This window comes from Octodon degus, unplaced genomic scaffold (assembly GCF_000260255.1).
Source record: "Octodon degus isolate 3935 unplaced genomic scaffold, OctDeg1.0 scaffold00112, whole genome shotgun sequence".
Lineage (NCBI taxonomy): Eukaryota > Metazoa > Chordata > Mammalia > Rodentia > Octodontidae > Octodon > Octodon degus.
The window spans coordinates 4,763,404-4,779,428 of record NW_004524688.1 but is presented as its reverse complement, the minus strand read 5'-3'; the positions used below and the strand labels follow the sequence as shown (position 1 = coordinate 4,779,428).

Sequence of the window (16,025 nt, the reverse complement as noted above, 5' to 3'; positions counted from 1 at the left end):
TGAGGGACTAGGAAGAAGCTAGATTTCTTGAATAAAGAATGTGAAATTAGGCTTTGAAGTGTCCCATTAGCTTAATGTAGGAATTTCAGCTTCATCACACATGGGGTTGAGACTTGATGTCTCCTGCTGTAGATTGGACCCCATATCCCCTGTGCCTACCCCAGCCTTTATGTGGGCAAACAGCTTTTCAGTGAGTGAGAAACTAATACATTGTCTCTGCCAAATGTGAACAAGGTAGTGGGTAGTTTCGAGTGACTGTTGGGGCAGAAAATAGCAGTCTGCCCTTGCTTGCAAATCCTGCATCTAGACTGCAGTCACTAAAGTACCTTCTCCTTGTGCCTTACTGAGTAGCAGAGCCGTGCCCTCTGGAGTCGGCTGTGTGTCTGCTGGATGGCTCCAAGTCTGTGAACCTGGGCAGGGTGAGGGACGGTCCTCAGTGGATTGATGGAGTGACTGTCCTGACATACGTGGACGGAGACTTGTGTCCAGACAAGATTCGGAGAAAGTCCACCACCATCCGGTTCCGCTGCAGTGAGAGCCAAGTGGTGAGTGACAGGGCTTCTGAGCAGCGCAGACTCGAGGACTAGCATGGCCTGTGGCCTTGTATCCTTGGGGGAACAAGTCAGAGAGCCTGGGGTGGCACAGCCGGGGCAGGGGAGCTGGGGACCGCAGCCTGCTACCCAAGGAACATCGTTTCTCTCCAGCTGTCTGTTGATGAGCCTGACAGTTTCAGGTTGAAATTAGTTGGTTCTCTTCAGAGTCAGACTCGGATCCCCAGAAGGCCCAGAGAGGCTGGTGCCTGGCAGTGTGCACTGTTTCTGGAGGCAGCTCCTGTTGAGGCAGCTGGGATTGCAGGTGGCTCTTCCACTTCTACCTGCAAACCATGAATTGGGTCCACTCCACCCTGGGGGAAGCCAGTGGTGCTGATGGTTGTAAGGTGTGAAGAGAAATAGGAAGGGCCAGGTGTCCCTGCTGCCATATGGTAGCACCTAGATGGGGGCTGGTGGTCCTTCCGAGTGTGATTCTGTCCTTCCTCGGCTTGTATGTGCAGCAGGTGCTGACTGCGTGGGCGGCTCCTTTTTAATGTGTGCTGAAGGGTGAGGGAGTGGCTTTAGCTCTTTGCGGTAGCAGGAAATGGAACAGCTTCCCCGGGGTGACAGAGGCAGTGGTGGGCAGAGCTGGCTCCCTTCTGAGCAGTGCTAGAAGAGGACAAGCCTGGTCAGGCTCCCAGCTGCCACACCCTGCATGTCCCATCGTATAGGTCTCATCTGAGTAGGGGGCTCCTGACACAGTCAGTTCATGTTCATAGTTGCATCACCTACGGACTCACTTGGGGCAGACAAGCTGTTCGAGAACCCTGCAGGCAGTGCCCAGGGCTATTCTTAACCCTCTTGATCCTCTCCAGTAGCCCTGGGACCTGAGTGTGTGAGACTCACCTGGTGGGTGGGAGGGCACAGGGTTCATCCTACAGTGATGCCCAGTGAGAGGGGCTCCCAGGCTGTGTGTGGGGTGCGCAGAGATGCTTCCCTGGCACGCTGTAGGGGGATGGGTTCACCCAGCAGCCATGCCTTGTGTGAACTGTTGTGTTGCGCAGAACTCCAGGCCACTCTTCGTCAGTGCTGTGGAGGACTGCGAGTACACCTTCTCCTGGCCCACGGCTGCCGCCTGTCCTGTGCAGAAAAGCGTGCATGACGACTGCCAGGTCACCAACCCCAGCACAGGTGAGGGGTGGTGCTGTTGGTGACCCCAGCACAGCCAGGCAGCTCGACTGTCATCTACCTGCCAGCAGTGGACGTCTCAAGTTGAAGCGGGGCAGTGAGGTACCTGTGCAGAAGCCTTCTGTGGCATGTGCAGACAGGTGGCCTTTTCTCTGCAGTGGGCCTTCGAGCTCACTCCTAGTTCCCTTCAGCAGCGGAGAGGCCACCCTGTCATCCTAGCCACACCAGCTTCTCACTGCCCAGAGCTTCATACCTTTCACAGCCATCCCAGTAGGAAACCAGGAAGCATCAGTCTCCCTCTGTGCCTGGAACGACATAGGTGGCTCCACTGGCAGCAGGGGAGATGTCCCCAAGTCCATGAGAATCCCATTGGCTGCTGTGGGACATGCTCAAGAGGGGTGGACACTGTGAGCCTTAGTCTTTAGGGGACAAATGGACCATCTCTCATCTGTTCTAAATTTGGTGACTGGTGCTTGCATGACATGTACTCGCTGTCAGGGAGTAGGGGACTTGAGGGGTAATGAGTTGAAATCGTGACACTGGTGACATGCCCCGTCCCTTCCACCTTGCAGGACACCTATTCGACCTGACTTCCCTAAGTGGCAAAGCTGGCTTCACAGCAGCTTATAGTGAGAATGGGCTTGTCTACATGAGCATCTGTGGGGAGAATGAAAACTGCGCTCCTGGCGTAGGTACGTACTGTGGCGCTCCCGTCCCTGGAGCTGTCCTCGGCTTGACTGCTGCATCCCATAGGCAGAGGTGAGGAGAGCCAGGAGCGACACCATCATCTCCTGCAGTGGTCAGGAGCCTCAGGGCCAAATGATAAAGTAGTTCACATGTATCAGAATGAGGCAAAGGCCATGTTATTTGACATTCACAGTGACATGTTTTAGCTGTGACCTGGCAGAAAGTTCTCGTCAGGTAACCATCAGTGATCCCCTAACTGCTTTTCCTCGGCTTACTGTGTGGTGCAGGCGCCTGCTTTGGACAGACCCGGATCAGTGTGGGCAAGGCCAGCAAGAAGCTCAGCTATGAGGATCAGGTCCTGCAGCTGGTGTACGAAGATGGATCCCTCTGTCCCTCTAAGTCTGGCCTGAGATACAAGAGTGTCATCAGCTTCGTGTGTAGGCCTGAGGCTGGGCCTACCAGCAGGCCCGTGCTCATCTCCCTGGACAAGCAGACGTGCACACTCTTCTTCTCTTGGCACACGCCCCTGGCCTGCGAGCAGGCGGTGAGTCAGAAACGGGACTGCACACCCTCATGGCACCCAGCTTTTGCACTCCTGTCACAGTCACTGGTGAAAAGTGCACGAAGTGGGTGATGCAGCATTTTGAGACCTTATTCTCTCCTTTGTGCTTTGGTGGTTGTTGGGCTCTTAAATTCTTACAGGGGTATAGCTCAGCAGTAGAGCACTTTTTGAGCATGTGCAAAGCCCTGGAGTTTGATCCCTTGCACTAAAATAATTGTAATTTTCTATGGATAACTTCAGTGATCTTTAGAAAAACATTGTCATACACTCAGATGTAATCTTTCCTGTTCGACAGATGGACTGTACTGTGAAGAACGGAAGCTCTCTCATTGACTTGTCCCCTCTCATCCACCGCACTGGTGGGTATGAAGCCTATGATGAAAGCGAGGAGGACAGCTCTGACACCAGCCCTGATTTCTACGTCAATATTTGCCAGCCGCTCAACCCCATGCATGGAGTCCCCTGTCCTGCTGGTGCTGCAGTTTGCAAAGTGCCTGTCAGTGGTCCCCCTATAGTAAGTGTGGAAAGCTAAAAGAGGGTCGAAAGAAATTCCGCAAAACTTCTGTTGTTTCTTGTGTTGAGTGAGAGTTATGCAGAAAGAGTAGAGAAATGAGCTTGGGCTGTGTATGTTCTGGGTCCAGTAGGGGAAGATAAAGGTTTGTGTATTATAATAGCCAGAGTTTTTTTGACTTGTCAGGAATGTAAACACATGTTTAGATGCATTTTTCTTAATATCATGTCAGCATCCTCAAGAGTTGATCCTGATCAAGAGGGTTTTCAGTTAAAATGGCAAGAAATGAGGCCGGGGAGATGGCTCAGTGGATTAAGTGCTTCCTTGGCAAGTGCAAGGGCCTGAGTTCAATCCCCAGTTCTGCCAAAAAACCAAACCAAAACAAAAAGAAAATGGCAAGAAAGAACATTGCAAGCAAAGCTTGGTTTTTTAAAATTTGAAATGCTTGTCTTACTTGTATTAGCCAGCTTTCCTATTGCTGGGCACAATACCTGGCACCCTTAACTTAAAGCAGAGAGGTTTAATTTTGCTTACATTTTATTTATTTAAATTTTTTAAACTTAATTTTTTTTTTAAATGTACATATTTATTTGGCATAGGGTCTTGCTCTACAGCTCGGACTCATAGTGATCCTCCTGTCTCATCCTCCCTAGCACTGGGGTTACAGGCATGTACCACCACACCTGGACTCAGTGACTGGCATGGCATGCCCAGGGTTCTGGGGCTGGCATAGCATGCCGTACTGGGATTGAACCTGGGTCCTTACATTTGCCAGGCAGGGGCTCAGATTACTGAGCTACCCCCAAATGCTCCGGTTTACTTTTTTTTTTTTTTGTCCGCATTTAGGGTAGGGTCTACAGGGTGTTCAGGGTCTGCATAGATTGGACTAAGTGATTCTCCTGTTTGCAGCCTCCCAAGTGCTGTGATTATAGGCGTGTACCACCAGGTCTAGTCTCAATCACTGTCTCAGTGCACCCCGGGGGCGGGGCTGGCACGGCAGGCCTGGGGATCGAACTCCCAGCCCCTGCATCTGCCTAAGCAGGTTCTTTAATCTGCTGAGCTATTTGGCCAACCTCAGCTTACCTTTTTTTTAAATCTTTTTTTTTTTTTAATTTTATTGGTACATTTTAGATACACATAACGATAACATTCACCACAAAGAATTTGTACTTATGATATATCTTGCTTGTTTTTTCTTTTTCCCATTCTTCTCCTTTCCCTTTAGTCCCTTGGCTTATGTTTTAAGAAGATCTGTGGTCAGCCTGCAGAAATTTCAGTGTAGAAGAGGGTGTTGGAACAAAGCTACTTGGTTAATGGCTTCCAGAATGCAGAGCAGGGAAAAGAACCAAGAGAGGAAGATGGGGGAGGGACCAGATACAGATTCCTAGTCACACCTCCGTGACACATGGAAGTGTACCCCATCTGTCCATTGGGTGGGTCCCCAGCCAATTCAGCTGACATAGCCACGCTTAACCTCCGTGTTGTTTTAGTCTGAAATGTAAGAACTTTCTTTGGTAGTGAGTTTCAATCAAGGGCAAAAACAAATTTGCTAAGAGCTAAATACTTGGCCTTGAAAGTTTTGTTTTTCTAACTAGTACTTCGTAAATATGAATTTGGATCTTTAAAAATTATCTCCCTGAGTTATATTCATATTTTGCCAAATTCTTGGGATGTTTTAATACTTGAAATGTATCTTTAGAGTTGTCTATTTGTGTACTTGCTTCTATATTATTTATGCTTTAACAGGTGAGCCCTGTTATAGGACATGTACATATTATTTTGAAAGATGGACATTATATATAGCATTGTCTTTTTTTGGCACGGTGGTGCTAGAAATTGAACTCAGGACCTCGAGCTTGCCAGGCAGGCGCTGTCCCGCTCAGCTCTGTATCCCTAGCCCTAGCATTGTGAAAAGAAGTATTGGTAGTTGGTAGGGAACATGGACACAGTAGGAATTTAACAGAGTTAAAGTGTGAGAGAAATAAGGGTCTGGCTAAACTAAATCTTTTTTTTTTTTGGTGGAACCGGGGATTGAACTGAGGCCCTTGCGCTTGCCAGGCAAGCATTTATTCTACTGAGCATCTCCTCGGCCCCCAAAAATGGCAGAAGGATTTTTTGGGGTGTGTGTGTGCAACTGCTCAGGATGCCTTCAGGGCAGGTCTGGTTTGGCTTGAGGATGAGGGGATCGAACCACAGCATCCTGAGCCTGACTGCTTTGTTTCAGCAGACACTTAAAACATCTGAGCTAATAGGCAGGCCCAAGCCAAATCTTAATAGAAAACACTTTAGTCACATCTTGGTGGGAGATGAGGGGTGTATGTATGTCTTTCTGAGAGGTCTGGTTTGCTCAGTCCTCCTGCTTGACCACCCTTCAGTGGATTTTTTAAGGCTCTAAATAGAGGAGGCGTTAAGGCATGTGTTCTGAACAAGCTGTAGAGTAATGAATGAAGAGCCTGGCAGTTGTGTACGAAACCACTGGGGAGTAGCATTAGTGTATATACATACATTGATGTGCACGCGCACGCACCCACGCACACACATATTCATCACGTCTTTCCTGGCCACTCTCTTCTTTCATATGTTTATTCAGAAATGCTGAGCAGCTAGCTACTATATGTCAGAAGCAGAAGGAGTAAGCAATAAAAGTTAGTGAATGAGCCTGTCTCCTCCTCGAGGACACACCCAGCAGGAACTGCCAGGCTGCAGTTGCAGACTGCCTGGGCGGTCTCAGGGCAGTGTGGGTCAGGGAGGAGACAAGTCAGTATTGGGGGACAGTGTGGGGTGGGCACTGTCTGGCTCCTGTGTCCCAAGTTGGGAGGCCCATTAGCATCCTAGAGGTGAGTAGAGAGCGGTTCTTATTGCTTAGGATATCCGATAATTGCGTGTGAAGTTCCTTTGGAGCAACACAAGGTCCAACTACCCCATTTGAGTTGGGATTCACTCAGCTTCTTTTATGCTGCTTATTTTGAGAGCTGATGTTTCTGTTCCAGCTCTTTATTCCACTAACCTTGGGAACAATTTCCTTTTTTATTTTATTTTTTAATATATTACAAACTGAAAATAAATTATTTACAAACATAAATGAATATAACAATAAAAACTGTCCAAAACAGAAATGAAGAATTTACAGATCAATCATAATAGTTCACTGTGTCAAAACTAAGAAACTTATATTCATATAATTAGAATACAATTTCTTGAAATGCGATTTGCTTTGTTTTTTGTGTAGGATATTGGCCGGGTCACGGGCCCTCCGAGGCTCAGTCCGGCAGGAAATGAAGTTTACCTGACTCTTGAAAGCAGTACTCCTTGCATAGCGGACAAGCATTTCAACTACACCTCAGTCATCACGTTTCACTGCAAGAGAGGGGTCAGCATGGTGAGTGGGCGGCCTGTTGCAGTTTAGACTCTACACTGCAGGCTGGATGGCCATAAAGCATTGGTCAAGTAGAAGGATGCCTGGATTCAGACTCCTCCCTTGGGTTGTGTGTGCCTCCTGGTGTAGCTGGGTGCCACAAATGGGTGTGGTGACAGACACCTGTAATCCCAGCACTTGGGAGTCTGAGTCAGGAGGAATGCTACAAGGGCAAGACCAACCCAGGCTACATAGTGTGACCCTGTTTCAAAGAGAGAGAGAGATGAGAAAAAGGCTGGAGTTGTAGCTCATTGCAAAGACCCTGAGTTCAATCCTCAGTACCACAAAGAACAAAACAACAAAAACCAAACTAAAGTATTGAGTGGCACCCTCACATGTTCTTGTTACTCTTGAGTGAGGGAGGTATAAATAAATGGAAGAAAATGTGGCCCATGGAACATCTGGCCACACATGTCGCCTTGTGCCTTTCCTCATGAGTGTCCCCAATGCCTCGATGTACTGGAGACCCTGGTCGTGAGTGCAGGGATGCCCTTACTGTCCTCCACAGTTGCAGGTGTCTGGTGACATTTAAAGACCCCTCTCTCAAAAAAAAAAAAAAACCTTATAAAGACCCCTCTTTCCCCATGACCCTGTAGCACAGAACATCTGGGGACTCACCTGTGCTTTTAGGTAGAAGGTGAGAGCCTATAGGTAGGGAGTTATTGAGGGGCAGTTGGCTGCCGTGAGGAGAGTTGGTTTCTGTTTAAAGTCCCTTCCTCTAGAGAGTACTTGCTGTGAAATACAGGGTCCTCGGGGGGTGCCCATGGATATGGGCACAGCCCTGTTATCTGGGGTGCAGCATGTGGCCTTCATGCTTCTCTCTGGCATTGTTGGGCTGGGGATGTGTTGTGTGGCTGGGCTGGGCGGGGCTGGGGTTGGGGTTGTGCCTGTGGTTTTTATGACCCTTGCTCCTTGCAACCTCAGGGAACTCCAAAGCTGATAAGGGCCAGCGGGTGTGACTTTGTGTTTGAGTGGCAGACTCCGATCGTCTGTCCTGATGAGGTGAAGGTGGAGGGCTGTTCCCTGACAGATGAGCAGCTTCTCTACAGCTTCAACCTGACAAGCCTCTCCAAGAGCACCTTCAAGGTAGCGGCCCTCCTCCCCACAAGGGGGTGACAGCAAGTGTGCTGGTGCTGTGTAGGACGTTCTGGGGTTGGGTGGTTATCCAGGTAGCACCTGCAGGAGTGGTTCTCATATCAGGCATCTGGGATCAGTGTAAAGGAAGGTTTCTGATCCTGTACCACCAATAGCACCACAGTCACAACACAGCTTCTGTCTTAGGACTTTGTGAGGATCAAGTGAGATTCTGCTTCAGACAGAAAGCAGCAGGGCAGCTTAGGCACGCACATAATGAGGCCATGCATGCACAGGGCAGGTCTGGGTCTGTGTTGGTCAGCAGCAGTCCCCAGGAAATCCCTCCCCGTCTCCAACTTGGCTTTAAGATGCGATAAGACCAGTAGCTGTCAGCCATAGAGATGATGGAAGGTGGAGAGAGCTGGGAGATGCACCCAGTGGGAGACTCAGAGTTGTGTCATGGCCCCCAGCCTGTGTGTGTGGACTGTTGGCCTCGTCCCTGAGGTGTCGGGCTTGCTGGTGGCCAAAGCCCTGGACTTCCAAGCCTGCCAGTCTAGATGCTGCCAGGTCATCGGGTGCATGGACCAGGCCACAGGGCACCAGCATTTGGCCATGGGGAGCTCAGAGTTCTGTGCTCGGGGGGCCAGCACCCTGGGGCGCTGCAGATGCGATCAAGCCAGGGAAGGGCAGAGTGGGTGCGGAGAGCAAGCACACAGCTGCTCAGCTCCTCAGCTTCGTAGCTGCAGTACCGCATCGCCTGCGCGAGGAAAGGCAGGCTACAGGAAGGAGAGATAGGCAAGAGGAGGGAGGGCGGAAGCTGGCCTGGCAGGGAGAGAATGGGGACGCTTTCTGGTGGCTGGAGGGAGGTGCCAGCCAGCCAGCCGCGGGTTGCTCTCCGGAAGTGGCCCCGGGCCTGGGGAGAAGGCAGGAGAGCCTTCTACTGACAGACTGCAGCACTGTCTCTCTGGAGCTGCTGGTGCCACTGCTCTGTTCACAGCCACAGTGTGTCTGCAGGTGACTCGAAACGCACACACGTACGTTGTGGGCGTGTGCACCCTGGCGGCCGGCCTGGACCAGGGAGGCTGCAAGGACGGCGGCGTCTGTCTGCTTTCGGGTAGCCAAGGGGTGTCCTTTGGACGGTTGGCGTCGATGCAGCTGGATTACAGGCACCAGGATGAAGCGGTCATTCTGAGCTATGTTAATGGTGATGTTTGCCCTTCAGGTAAGTCTTTGTGGCACCATGCGTTTTAGATTTCTAGATTTAGCAGTAGGAGAAAAATCCCCAAAGAACGCAGTTTCAAATCTCATTGAGGGCTGTAGCCTTGCATGGAAAGTGACTCATTCTGTCCTTTCTCCTGGGCTTGAACACTTTGTCCTCTGTGCTCTGCAGGGTCTCGGAAGGTAAATCCTGGCAGCCACGCAGGTAGCCTGCGGTGGGCAACTTCCTTAAAGGCCCCTTGCTGGGTCCCTAGTGAGGCACGGCAGCCATGGTCACTGAAGCTGGACCATGTAGGTGTTCTTCTTGCATTGCAGAAACAGAAGCAGGTGACCCCTGTGTCTTCCCCTTCATATTCAACGGGAATAGCTACGATGATTGTGTCCTGGAGGGAAGGACGAGGCTTTGGTGCAGCAAGACTGCGAACTACGACAGAGACCACGAGTGGGGGTTCTGCAGGCAGAGTGAGTCGGGTGCCCTGTGGCTTGGTGTAGCCCTTGAGCCTGAGACCATTAGGGACATCGAGTTACTAAGGCAGCGTTTGTGCTGCGTAACTCTTTGCCCTCTGGGATCATCAGGTGGTCTTATGTGCAGACTAAAGAGGAGCCGTGTTGAGGTGTAGCTGTGGGTGGCCACTAGGTAGAAAGAGTTATTACTACATACCAGCTTTCGGCCCTGGTGGTGCAGGTTTTTGCCTCTGCAGAAATGCTGCCTGTGGTAGTGGCTGGGGAAGTACACAGGGAAAGCGAGGGTTCGCTCACTGACTTTCTGCCTGGAGGCAGGCACGGGGTGAGGCGTGTAGAGCGGCTGGGGCTTTCCTGGTCAGTCAGACTCAGCACCTGGACCCTGCCGTGCTTGGAGAGCGCTTGAAGGAGAAGCTCTTTCCAGGGAGAGCGAGACAGGACAAGTACATGAGAAATCCTCATTCTCATAAAATGACTAGGAACAAAGTGGGACACATTAGAAGCTCAGATGTTAAATTTACAAACGACTATAGTTTAAAGGCCTGTTTTAAGATAATGTTACTCCCAGTCCATCAGATGACCCTGAAGTGTCTAGCTGGTTACTGTTATTTTAATTGTGTTATCATTGCGGGTACGTAATTAGATGCTAAGTACTACTCTATGAGTGCTGCTCCTGATGTGGGAATTGGATCTGTGTAGGGCCAAGACCCTGCCTGAGGGGAACTAATCACCCTGAGGTGGAGCATTGCTTGGCAGTCGCGGCACCAGGTGCGGGGGGTGGGGGGGAGATGAGGTGGACACCAGGCACAGGCTGGATCTCATTTTTCCACACCTGATGTGCCCCAGGCAACAGCCACCGGACATCTGCCATCACGTTTAAGTGTGATGAAGATGAGGATATAGGGAGACCAGAGGTCTTTAGCGAAGTTCATGGTTGCGAAGTGGCATTTGAATGGAGAACAAAAGTGGTCTGCCCCCCAAAGAAGATGGAGTGCAAATTCATCCAGAACCACAAAACCTATGACTTGCGGCTGCTGTCCTCTCTCACCGGGTCTTGGTTCTTTGTGCACGAAGGAGCCTCGTGAGTACTCTTCTTACTGGCCAGACGCGCAGCACTCCCCGAGGCAGGCAGGAACTGAGGTCCTTTGGCAATGCGTGGCTCATTGTGGTTTGCTCTAGTGGGCAAAGATGGGGATTCTGGGTACATGTGGGGCTTGGGGGGTCCTCAGTATGATCGTGCTCCTGGGAACCAGCTCACTTGGTCCTCAGGGTCACTCTGAAGTCGGAATGGGTGCAGGAGCTCTGATGAGCAGATGGAGCCTTCGGAACCCAGAGAAGCTGGCCTGGCTGGAGGGGGCAAAGCTCGGTTTCTGCCTTGCTCACATCTCCGGGCTGTGTGAGGACTTTCTCAGATCTTTGGCAAAGGCCTTTTAGTTGCCTTTACTGGCTTTTGCTGCCTCAGTTGTCCTAAGTGCTCCATGTGCAGAGTACCCATATGGTCAGGTACCCTGTGCTCCCAGGGCCTCTCTCCAGAGCAGACATGTAAGGAGGAAGACTTAGGTACAGCAAGCGACTTGCTGGGATGGGAGCTGCTGCTCCCCACTGCACATTCTTCCTTTCTGACCCACGCTGCACAGGGCCTGTGTCGGGTGGAGTTCGGCCAGTGTTCTGTGTGGTGGGTTCCCTTCATCAGTGCTGACTACCCTGTGGCCTTCCCTCCTCACAGCTGCTCCAGGGCTGTGCTTGGCCACAGAGAGAGCACTTGGCTCTCCTGTATGTGTCAGGCCAGGGATGAGACTTGGGTTCCTCCCACCTCCCTGTGTGTTTTTCTATAGGTATTTCATAAATCTGTGTCAGCAAATATACAAAGGGCCCCTCGACTGCTCCGAAAGAGCCAGCATTTGCAAAAAGAGCGCATCTGGCCAAGTGCAGGTCTTGGGACTGGTTCACACGCAAAAGCTGGATGTCTCAGGTAAGGCTGCAAGTCACTGTCATACTTGGCTCTGGACACTGGGTGGAGATGGGAGGGCGAGCCATCCGTGCTGTGACGAGAGTGTGTGGGTTTTGGTGGAAACCTCTAGCTTTGACTGCTGGTGACTGAGGCGTCTTGACGGTTCCTGAACATAAATGCCCCTGCGTGTTATCTGACATCCAGGTCCCAGTCTAAGTTAGACTCCTCCAAAGCTCATGTTTGGCTTTATGCTAAGCATCTACGTAGACATATTTATGTACACACTTGTTTAGGAAGCCGGATAGGTTCATATGGTCTTGATAAAGATAATTCAGGAATATATTTTCTTTGCTTATAAAACAGTAAGGATATATTTTAGTACTTGCAGTAGAAAGTTCATCTTGGGTATTGAGTGAAAGGTGTTTTTCATTATTTAAAGGGGGGAAATAGGGGATTTTTAGTGGAGAGTGACTTGAATGTTTTAGTGGAACTTTAAAAAAATTTCTCTTTGCCCATGAGACTACAGTGGGATTTCCTGTGTTTGCTGACTAAGACTCAGGATGATGTAGGGCAGTGCCCGGTGTCACAGTGAAGGGAGGAAATTCTGAGCAAATCTCTGTAATTTTTTTTCCAAGATGGATAGTACAGGCTGGTGAACTTGTTTGTACAGCCCAGGCTGGCCTGGAACTCAGAGCAGTCCTCCTATATCAGCTTTCCCTAGTGCTGGAATTACAGGCGTGCCCCACCTCACCGTGTATAACCTTTGATAAAAAAATCAAAGCCTGAGGGTTAGCGCTTAAGCTCAGTTGTAGAGTACTTACTGTTATGAGTAAGGTCCTGGGTTCAATTCCCTAGTACAAAACAGAACCTTAAGTGCTGAAAGCTGGTAGTGGAAGCAGAGTTGTTATCCAAGAAGGTGGGATGAGAGGTGCCACTGAGATTCGCCTTCCCCTTGGAGATCTCATTCACCATTGCTGTTGTTTCTGCATTGCTGAAGAAAGGGTAAGAATAAGAGGGGCTTCTTAAAAGCCCTACCCTGGAGTACTGTTGTATTAGGAATTAAGTTTCCAACACATTAACACTGGGGGACACATTAGCACCATAGCATGTTCCCCGAATATATGTCCTTTCATATAAAATACATGTGTTCCATCTGGGTAACTTGTAAGTGACATTCCAGCATCAACTTGAAAGCCTAATATCCAGAGTCGCATTGAAGTCAGATATGGGTGAACTGAAAGCATGGTTCATCTCGAGGCAACCCTTCTCCGCCAGCTATGAGCCTGTGAAATCAAAACAAGTCACATGTTTTCAGAATATAATGGTATAGATAGATAGGAGCTAGACCTTCCCATGCCAGAAAGGACAACTAGGCAAAAGGAAAGAGTAATGAGTTTCAAGTAAGTCCTAAATTGCAGGCAGTGTTAAATTTTAACATAATTTTGGCTCTGTTGCTGCTTAAAAAGGCCTGTGACTTGAGGTCACCTTGTTGGGTCAAGGAGAAGAAAGACTTGGGAAGCCAGCACCCAGAGTGACAGAGCTGACTGGCTGAGATGAAGGTTGTCTTAGGCTGCTAGGAGCAGGGAGGACTTTGGTGGAGCCAGGGGCACTGGGGCAGTGGGCATGAAGAATGCAGCAGGGTCCTCATCGTCCAGGGTCTGTTTGCTTCTTCCTGTTAGAAAATCCTTGACATCAGTCCCAGTAGTTATAGATAAACAACTGTTTGTTATTTCCCTGCATATTAAACATTGTATTACCTTCAAATAAAGAACAAGATTAGCACATACTTGGCCCACGCTTTGATGTTAGCTGGAGACCATCATAAGTTCTATAACTGTAGAGAACAGTTATTGATTAATACGTTTTAGGACTTGTATCATTTTTAGTTTCTTTTCCTGGGAATAGCTAACCTGGCAGTTAAACATTATGAGACAGAAGGCCTCTTTTTTTTTTTTTTTAATTTTTATTTATTTATTTATTTATTTAGTGTGTGTGTGTGTGTGTGTGTGTGTGTGTGTGTGTGTGTGGCCAGCTCAGCCCACCAGGGGGCTGGCTGGCATGTGGTGCTGGGGGATTGAACCGCGGTCCCTGTGCTTTGCTTAGCTTGCTCTAAGTAGGTGCTTTAGACCATTGAGCCATCTCACCAGCCCCAAGGCCTCTGCCTGAAGACAGAAAGTGGAAGACTGCATACAGCTCGTAACTTACTAGGTAGCTTTAGTCAGAGGTGTCACTTGCAGCCAAGCTAGCGAAAGACTCAAATATATTGCCCAGCTGTGTGACCTCCAAGATGAGTGAGAGTTGTGTCCCATGTTGTGTGTGTCGTCCCCCATCTCCTCCTGTATCAGGGATTGAACCCAGGGCCTTTGCATTGAGCTACATCTTCAGCCCTTGTTTATTTTGAGACAAGGTCTTTCTAAGTCCTTAAGTGCTCAAGTGGGACTCAAACTTGTGATCCTCTAAAGTCTGCTAAAAGCACAGGAGCCAGGAGGATTTGTTTAGGTTTTTCCTAAGGGAAGGTTAAGATTGCAGAGTAATCTTTCACTTCGTTTGCACACTAGAACAGAGCTGAGGGTTACGGGACCTCAGACAGCTCCATTGCTGTGGATGAGCCCACACAGCAGCTCGCTGGCTGGAGGCTTGTCCCTGCAGCTTGCCAGGCTTACTGGTGGCTTCACAGTTGTGTAGTGGTGGAGGCCGTTTACGCCTACAGGTGCAGTAGGAATTCGCCTGGTAGGGGAACTCTGAAGTGGCCCATCCCTGTGGAGAGTGTGTGCTGGGCTTCCATACCATGTGACAGAGCTTTTAGAATCCTGTGGGAAGCTGCACAGCCGTGGGTTCTGCCTATGTGCAATGTCAGCACTGTGTGGATGCTACCAGGGCCACTGCCTGTGCCCTGGGCTCCCTGAGCCAGAGCAGGGTTGCAGAGGGCACTTTGTCGGCACGAGGGGAGCAGGCAAGGCACGCTGAGCCTTCAGGGTTGCTCTGTATACCTTCCTCTCTTGTCTGGCCTGCCTGCATCTCTGGATGTCACCCTGGCCATTCCCGCCTTGTCTTGTACCCAGCTCCTACCCAGCCTGGTGATTTCTATACAAAGGTCACTTGGACCCTCCGTGTTTTCTCCCAAACATGCCCTTCCGTTCTTTGTGTAGTCAGGCTATTTTCAAGTCTTTCTGCTTCTTTCTTAATTGTAAAATCTGTCTTGAAATCATTTGTATCTTCTCATTTTTATGTAAGCAGCCAAAGGAAGCCTTGCAGCTCTCTGAACGTGGCAGTGTAGATTTCCCTTCTGCTGGGTGTCCCTCTGAGGGTCATTTTGCCTTCTGTGAAGCTCTAGGACCCAGACACAAATTCACCACATTCTTTTAAGACAAGTGTGGCCTTTACTGCATTTCTGATGCAGCGTTCCTTATTTCCATCTAACACTTGTCAGAAAGACCTTTGCTGACTATGTTCTGTCGGTTCCCTGGTTATCACCGCTTGGGGCGGTCAGTCTCTAAGCAGCGAATGTGGTTTACGTTGCTTCTCTTCTGAGCCCTTGCTAGCATTGTCTTCAGGGTTTTCTCTCCTGTATTGGGACATATGTAGCCGCCCCTTCACAGTCAGCTGGCCTCTCCATCACCCAGATCTGAAGTGATGGCATTGTCGTGGCAGCACGTGTACCACAGCCTTGTGCCAGTGTTCTGTCAGCCCATCTTGTGCTACCATAACAGAATGCCTGATTTGGGAGTTTTATTTCCCATAGTTCTGAAAACTGGGAAGTCTGGGATTGAAGGACTGGCATCAAATGAGGGCCTTCTTACAGTTACCGCATGGCAAAAGACAAAAAGAAGGCGAGATAAAGGATCAGACTTGGTCTTTATGAGGAGCCTTCTCTGATGATGGCGTCATCTGTCCACGAGGAACGCGTCCTTTGCTCATGACCTGATCACCTCTTCTGTGTTGGGGGTTCAATTTCCAACCCTAGTTCTGGGCACACACTCACACCACCGCAGTCTCAGCTCCAAGGGGCAGGTGACCCGGGCTGCTCACACCAAGGCAGCTGAGACAGGGGTGCATGCGTACTGTTCACACGCCCTGAGGTGTCTGTACTACTGAGGTCTGCGAGTGTCTGATTGCACTGTCTGGGAATTTAAACAAGTTTGCTTAAAACAATGAAATTCTTCCCCAAATTTTAACACAGAAACCATAGTATTTACAACATTAAAGAGGAACAGTTTTGGATTTGGATTTGGGGCAGTGCTGAGAGCCTGAAGTTGCCTCCCTGTCCTGTCCAGTAGTCCTTGCTGCCCCAACCCTGGGCTGTGTCCTGGGGGACTTGGGAAGCCAGTACATCCCACACTTCTTCACCTGCTTCTGCTTTACACAGCATACTGTGTGTTGTCAGTGGCCCTAGAACCTGTGCTTTGCCTGAACATACCATCTGTCTG

At 49.7% G+C, this 16,025-nt stretch overlaps 1 protein-coding gene across 1 annotated transcript in view; it reads left to right on the top strand.

The window, feature by feature from the left end:
• The window catches only part of Igf2r (insulin like growth factor 2 receptor), a 115,739-nt gene that overhangs the window by 86,526 nt on the left and 13,188 nt on the right, over window positions 1–16,025 (top strand). The window contains exons 31-41 of the mRNA XM_023699344.1: window positions 355–545; window positions 1,595–1,721; window positions 2,291–2,410; window positions 2,693–2,949; window positions 3,263–3,481; window positions 6,708–6,857; window positions 7,818–7,979; window positions 8,982–9,189; window positions 9,501–9,647; window positions 10,494–10,728; window positions 11,483–11,619. Coding sequence (XP_023555112.1) covers window positions 355–545; window positions 1,595–1,721; window positions 2,291–2,410; window positions 2,693–2,949; window positions 3,263–3,481; window positions 6,708–6,857; window positions 7,818–7,979; window positions 8,982–9,189; window positions 9,501–9,647; window positions 10,494–10,728; window positions 11,483–11,619 — 1,953 coding nt within the window. The remainder of the gene's footprint in view (window positions 1–354; window positions 546–1,594; window positions 1,722–2,290; window positions 2,411–2,692; window positions 2,950–3,262; window positions 3,482–6,707; window positions 6,858–7,817; window positions 7,980–8,981; window positions 9,190–9,500; window positions 9,648–10,493; window positions 10,729–11,482; window positions 11,620–16,025) is intronic.